General features: G+C 33.1%; 1 protein-coding gene across 1 annotated transcript; it reads left to right on the forward strand.

Annotated features, from left to right (window-relative positions):
• The first annotated feature begins 1,004 nt into the window (after window positions 1-1,004).
• On the forward strand, window positions 1,005-7,277 carry LOC128159784 (E3 ubiquitin-protein ligase TRIM17-like). Its single transcript, XM_052822982.1, has 2 exons — window positions 1,005-1,204; window positions 5,483-7,277. Exon 2 carries the CDS (start codon window positions 5,505-5,507, stop codon window positions 7,206-7,208), a length of 1,704 nt encoding a protein of 567 aa, XP_052678942.1. The 5' UTR covers window positions 1,005-1,204; window positions 5,483-5,504; the 3' UTR covers window positions 7,209-7,277.
• The last annotated feature ends 515 nt before the right edge of the window (window positions 7,278-7,792 follow it).

Here is a 7,792-nt window from a genome sequence, read left to right on the forward strand (position 1 = left end):
TACTTGCGTCATTTCCCGCCGTATGTCGACGAGAGAAGTGACGTAACTGTTAACAATCAATTTGTGGCAATGTAAGAGTGTTTTGTGTGTGCTTGCTACGGATACGAAAAACTATATACAGCAATTTATTTACAAATTCTGTGTTTATAACTTCAAATTCAGTTGAACAGAGTGAAAAGTTAAGTAATTTCAAAATCATATCTTGGATACGGTGTAACCAATTTCTATTCATGTTTACGGGGGAGGGGGGGGGGGGGGTCATTTTTTCTATGAGGGTCATTTTTCTTCATGTTAAACATGAAGAAAAATAACCCCTGGGTCTTTTTTCTTCAGAAAAATCCAATTATTCTTCAGCTAGGGGGGTCATTATTCTATGTCGAAAAATGACCCCCGATCATTATTTGACGGGGGTCATTATTCTTCATTACACCTGCAAAAATTTTGTTGATGCAAGTATCAAAGAAATTTTTCGACCAATCAGAAGCGCCGATATCTTATCAAAGTAATAAATATTTAATGATTATCAAATCAAGGAAAATATTGAATTATGAAATATATTTTGATGCATACAATTTTTACAAATTCAATTTGTCAAAAAATAGAATTTACCGAAATTCATTTGAATTTTATCAAGTCTCGGCAGATTTGAAGTCAGGATCATCGGTTTAGTAGACTTATACTTTAACTTCTTAGCTATGCTGACATAAAATCAATTGGTTTGATAACCTTTTATCACAAAAAAGATAGATGCCAACGTTGTTTTCGATCCCTCTTATGTCATGCGCCACACATTCAAGCAAAATCAATAGAAAGAAGCTTTTCAATACGGCTTTTATATGCCTTGTGAATTGAGAAACACCAATAAATAAGGTATTACGTGTCCTACTGATCATCAGATTGCTAACATTTATGATAAAAAATCAATGAAAATTGAAAAAAATAAAGCATTATTTAAATAGTAACGCAAGAACGTTGTTAATATCCGATATAAATTATCCTTCTACTTTTGAAGTCTGGTTGTTTTTTGGACTTGGTTGTACGAGCAAATATCGACTGAGAGACGTCCTTCGTTGGTTGGTGGAGTACGTCTTTTATTTAAAAAATATTATCGACCATGGCCCACATTTTGTGTTTTAAAAAATAATCCCAAGTAAATTTCTTCAGATAACCAAGGGAGAGTCGTCGACATTGAAGTTGTATAGAGGTTTGTAGTTTTTAACGTTACGCTTAACAGCTCTCATGTCCCATTAAATTCTAATCATTAATCTTATGTGGTGTAGTTTATGAGATATTCTTTTTTGATGGTTCAATTTTTGCAGTATTATTTCTGATGTGTTTTATTCACTCCAAAGCGAAAGTGGAGTAAAATTTAATGGTTAATCTTAGTTAACTCGCCACCAAAAAGTGAGTTTTTAAAAATCACATGCTGGTCCATTGTCATTGTCGTTCATTCAGTGTACTAACATAGCACTTTTAATAGACACGACCCCCTTCTGGGCATTGTGAAAAACTTAAAAAGGTACACTTTTGAAAGATGTTTCTAATTTTTAGGACCAATAAGGAAAACAAATCTATAAACAGAATTTGAAAGCGGACTGTTGTTGTTTTGATTGAAAATAATGTAGATTTAAAGCTAGGGAAGATATATATTGATTTTAGATATTTATTGATTTTTAAAAACCATTTGTCTGTCTATAAATATTTAGCAAGTTAAATATTTGTTCACATAGCTATTATCAAAGTACTGAAGCACTGACGGGAGTTGATTTTATCGATTATTATTTATCTTAAAATCAACGATAGGTTATTTTGCTTGGCAAGTAGCATGTAATCTCTATGTGAATTACGCACATTTTTATGATATGAATTCTCGGACTTTAACGACAAGTATTCAAAATATTTCAAATATTGTGTGGATTCAACCAATAATGAACTCTAGTCTCGTTCAATCAGATGCTTGGCTGTATCCGTTAATCTCCGGAAAGTAAGAGATACCAGGTCACGTGATAGCTTGATGATGCAACCTCTAAATAAAGACTGACTCTCTGCTTGTCAAAGATGTATGGGGACAGCCAATGGTTGAACGAGACTATATTGAACTCTGGCGTAGGAATACATACGACTGCGAAAAATTTCTAAATTGTTCGTACTATTAAAATCTGACTTTTTCCAAGGTATTTATAAATAATTTTCCTTTGAAAAAAATGCTTCAGCGTACATTTAATCGAATTTATCGATGATGTTCAAGAAATAAGTCGTGTCAGCGGTGATGATTTGTGCTTAGGTCCAAACACTGTTTCAGTTTCGGTTAGCCAGAGTAACTACATAGGAGAGTTGATTAAAATCAACTCCCAAAAAGATCACATTTCAAAAAGTCAAGAAAAATGGATATGCCTAAATTCTTTTCAAATTTTCTAAACTCAGTTTCTTATGTAGTAAAAAACTCAGTTTGTTTCGATTTAGCATGTAGCTTGAAGTAATTCTTTCACCTTTAACAATCTGACATAATTAGATTTTATGGATCTTCATTAAAAAAAATGCTAAGACTTTCGAAATGAACAGATAAGGACATTTCTATTCTATTTCTATGATATATTGAACAGGATACTCTATACAGAGCATTCAATCTTTTAGGGAAAATGTTTTTAAACTTAAAAAAAGATAATTAAACGTGTTATTGTCTTTACAGTTTGTAAAAGACACACGTGCAACCTATGTCCACAATTTATTTTCTGAAAAGATATATTAAAAGGACATTAAAATAATTGGACGAGCACAAGCTGTAAAAGTTATATCTAAAGTTTCCAATGGAAGGCATTTTAAATATTGACTTGCACATGTATGAGTCGTTTAAGAATTACTTCGTACCTAAACAAAAAAAAAAAAAAAAAAAACTACCTCAAATTAATTATTTTTGAGAAATAAAAACTGCATAAGGTATTGAAAAACAGTTAGCTATTGCACGTCAAAAAATATTTATTTATTTCAACATGTCTTTGTGAAGTAAAACATTAATGAAATTATTTCAGAACAGTGTGTTTCAAACGCTATGTAAATGTATTGGATTTATCATTGTAGATAAAAAAACAGCATGAATCCCTTACATCGGCACTATAAATGAGCCGCGTTAATGTTTTCTTATTAAACAATGTTTACATATGCAAACATATTCCCTTAAAGGACATATCGCATGTTTTTCAATTTTCGGAATTCTTAAAATAAAATCATTCTATACTCATTAAAAATGAAGTTTATAAACGTTTTCATACAATATTCTGCCTAATTTGTGAGTTTGTAAGCGATGAAATTCAAATGTCCCGATATGCATATGTTCTCTCTCGATCTACCCGCCATGATGTGTGACGTCATATGCGACCTCGAGTGAGAAGGTGCTGTTAGCCATCTTTGTAATTGGATTAATTTAATCGACAATTAAACTAATTATCACCTATCAAATTGCCGATAACGGGACATGATGGTGTTTTGTGCTTCCTGCGGGTGTTCTAGCCTTCAAAAATGGGGTTTGGACTGTTTTTTTTTTTAAGTTTCCCTTACGAAAGTATGCGGAAATCTTGCGACAAATAGGGGTTTATCTGTCGACGAGAGGATATATAAATAAACATTCAATAGGTACAGTTTCATAAATAAATCGTATTTATTTTTCAAAGAGAAAAAAATAGAAGTTTATGCACAGGGACCTGTGTACAAAAAGTTTATCGGAGAAAAAATATAACAAGAGACGACGCCATTTTGGAAACCGCGTCGCTTCATTAGCTGTTTTCTTATTGTTATTGTTAAACTACACGTTCATGTATGCATTGGTTTTGAATAAATGAGTTCTTTAATCATAGCTCACCGCTGAAGAAATCATAATTGAGGTACAGGTGGTAAGATTTCTGTGAGTTTTATTTTTCTGTTGGAGAAGTCAAGGATCGAGTTGTCGATATTAAATGTTTACGTGAGAAATAGACAGTTTGTTGATATACATTTATACGTAAATGGATTAAAAATACGGATATTGGATCTTACAGAAAAAAACAATAATAAAGGAAAACGTTCTTGCCTGCTTTTATAATATATATATTTATACAGTGTATTATGATGTAAACAACCTTAGAAAGTTGTGACCAGTTACGGCCGAAGAAAAAACTTCTTGTGCACCACAGTTTTACTATAATGAACATTCTGAGTCGTTAGGAACGCCAAAAAGCAAAGTTATTGTAGCTTTTAATATAATAAACACCTTTAACCAATTTATTTGAGCTAAAATCCTTACTAAGTTGTCTTTACAATGTTTACACGTCTATCAATTTGATCGTTATTGCCGACTTCATCGTCGCTTCTTCGGCTATATCATCGTTTTTTATCAGTACTGGTGGCTCAAACATGTACGACTGAATAATAAGATTCTTTTAATTTAGTAAGCATGTAAAAAAAACCAACGTACATGGTGAAAAAATGTCAAAGATAATGCTTATCCTACAATTTGTTTACAATCAGCTGTTCGAAGAAGGTAGCATGTGACGTGACTGTACCACGTGACACGCTATCTAATTAACGAGTTTTTAAACGATCGGGACTATAATATAAATTGATATTATGGCTAATTACCACTTTTATACCGTTAACAAACTGTTAGAAGTAATTGTTAGATACACAAGGAAGCCACAAAATGTAAAATGTCCATGCTATATGTCCTTTAAGGTCAATATCTAGTTAATGAAAGGTGCCTACAGGTTTATGAAATTAAAGATATATTTCTTTAAATGATGTTTCATAACAATATCTTTGTTACATAGGGTGTGTCGGGCCTCACAATTTTGGTAAACACATTGAAAAACATTGAAAAACCATGTTTTAATCAACCTTTTCTATGAAATATGAAGAATAAAAGTAGCAAATATCGAGGACTTCCATATTTGACTAATGAAATATATCTAGAATTCCTATATTCTCTCCATAAACGGCATTAAACAAGCTCTTGCCCTCCTCTTTAAAATATCAAATTGAATATAGGTACCAGAATTACGAGTACTTTTCCCGTGATTAAACATAAAGTGACAAAATATTGTTTTATTTTCTATCTAATCCCTAAAAGCCATATACCGGAAAAGATATATCAAATCAATGATGATGTCATAATGGTTCTAGCACCAAAACGACTGTCTAGAATCATCACTAGATCTTGACCTTAAATGGAACAAAGAAGAGATGTCACATTGATGGTCGCACGAGCATGTAATTTGGCTACCATAATGAATAAAATCAAGACGAGAAAAACAATAGTTTTTCTATTTCAACAATTCGAATATTTCAAATTTTATAGTTATACGAAATAACAATCTTCGCTCGTATTTTACATAATAGTATCCTTTGAGAGACATTCAGAGTTAGCAAGATGGATTCAGTGACCAAGCGCGTTCATAGGTGAACTTCATACCATTTATTCATAAAAAAAATTCAAACTGTTTGTATTTTTCAGCATATGATTAAACTGCTTGAGCATGGACGCGAATGTAGACCAGGATGTGTTATTGTGTAGTCTTTGTGACACTCATGACCCTCCTATGTACTGTGACATTTGTCACACACATCTGTGTAAGGCCTGTGTGGGGGAACATCTCTCTGACGAATCTAAAGAACACAAAGTTGTGTCCTTTAAGAAAAGAGGATCTACTACAAGATGTCCAAAACATTCCTCAAAACAATGCGAACTTTACTGTCAAAATTGTGACATTCCTATTTGTGCAGTGTGTGCTTCCTCTAAAGAACACCAAGGTCACAAATTTATTGAAATATTGAAAAGCATTGCCTACAAAAAAGAAGGAATTAAAAAAGATTTACAAGAACTAGAAAAATTCATTTTTCCAAAGTATCAAGAAATTGCATCAAACATCTCTGCTCAAAAAGCCGATCTAAATGAAAACTCTCAAGAATTGACAACAACTATCGATGAACATGGAGAAGACTTGCACAGAGAAATAGACACCATTATTCAGAAACTGAAACTAGATCTAAAAGAAATGGACTCCAAAAGCCTGACTGTCCTAAATAAAAGGGAAGATGAAATCACTCACACTGTTTCTGAAATCATCCATTGTATTTTAGAATTGAAGAAATTAATGAACTCCAATGACGTCAGTCAACTCTCTGCCTACAAGTCCAGGAATACTGGATTTAGAAGATTGCCTCCTAAACTCACAGTTTCCTTACCAAGTTTTACTCCTTCTGAGATAAACAAAGAACAACTTATTCAACAGTTTGGTTCTCTCTCAGCTTCATCTGTCAAAACGGACGAACATGGCTATACATTGGATTTTCCAGGTGATGAATCTACTTCCGTTGACAAAACACTTATTGATGCACCAAAGGTCATCGCAGATATAAACACCGAATATAGCGACCGTACTCTGCGCAGTGTGTCTTGTAGGAGTGATGAAGAAATATGGACATGTGGTGAGGACAAAATCATGAGACTGTATAGCCTCAAAGGGGACCTATTAAAGTCAGTCAAAACCAGATCCGGGGACAATCCATACGACATAGCGGTGAATAGGAATGGGGATCTAGTTTATACAGATTACAAGGATAGCACTGTGAACATAATGAAGAATAAACAAATAGAGACAGTGATCAGACTGAAAGGGTGGAGTCCTTGTAATATCTGTATTACCTCCTCGGGCAACCTCCTGATTGTCTTGATCAGTGACGATGTAAAACAAACAAAAGTCGTGCGTTACTCTGGCTCAGTTAGAAAGCAAATCATTCAATATAACAGCAAAGGCAAACCGCTCTATTCATCTGATCTGTACACAAAATACATCGCCGAGAACGGGAACCTAGATATCTGCGTGTCCGACCATGGAGCTCAGGCCGTAGTGGTGGTCAATCAAGACGGTAACTTCAGGTTTACCTACACTGGTCCTCCCTCCACTACCGATGAACCATTTAATCCAGTTGGCATCGCCACCGACAGACAGAGTCGGATCCTGACAGCAGACCCTAACAACAATCGTATTCACATTCTAGATCAAGACGGAAAGCTCCTCCGCTACATTGACAGCTGCCATTTACGAGGTCCATGGGGATTATGCGTTGATAGCCAAGACGATGTCATCGTGGCTGAATTACCGACAAGTCAAGTTAAGAAAATCCTGTATATAGAGAACCAACTGTGCTTATCAGACATTATTTATGCCCGTCAATAAACACATACTTGTATATCTATTACATGTTGACGTATTGGATACGCATAAAATACATGTGTGTGCAGACAATTTACATTTCAATATAGATGTGGGTTAGAATTTTTAACGTTCAATGTATTTATTTGAATTACAAATTACAAAGAACACAAAAAGATGGCTGACTAACATGATAAGAAAAGCCGTCAGGGACTAAGCTGAAGGTCATGAACATAACTCTCATACGTACTGTGTAGAAATGTGCGTACGGTGTTTTTTTTTACTTCTGTAAAAATTTACCCGTTTAATTTCTACGGATTTATAAAACTCATAAAAATTAGTAAAAATTAGCAGCACGTAAAAAATACCCGTTATACGGTAATTCTAAGAGAGATTTACAAATAGTAAAACATGTATAAGATCAATGAGTTTTTGAAATTATATACTATAGTATATATATATATATATATATATATATATATATATATATATATATATATATATATATATATATATATATATATATATATATATATATATATATATATATATATATATATATATATATATATACACCAAGTCATCTGTTTCTGCTTGATATGACGATA

Source organism: Crassostrea angulata, chromosome 8, assembly GCF_025612915.1.
Source record: "Crassostrea angulata isolate pt1a10 chromosome 8, ASM2561291v2, whole genome shotgun sequence".
NCBI lineage: Eukaryota > Metazoa > Mollusca > Bivalvia > Ostreida > Ostreidae > Magallana > Magallana angulata.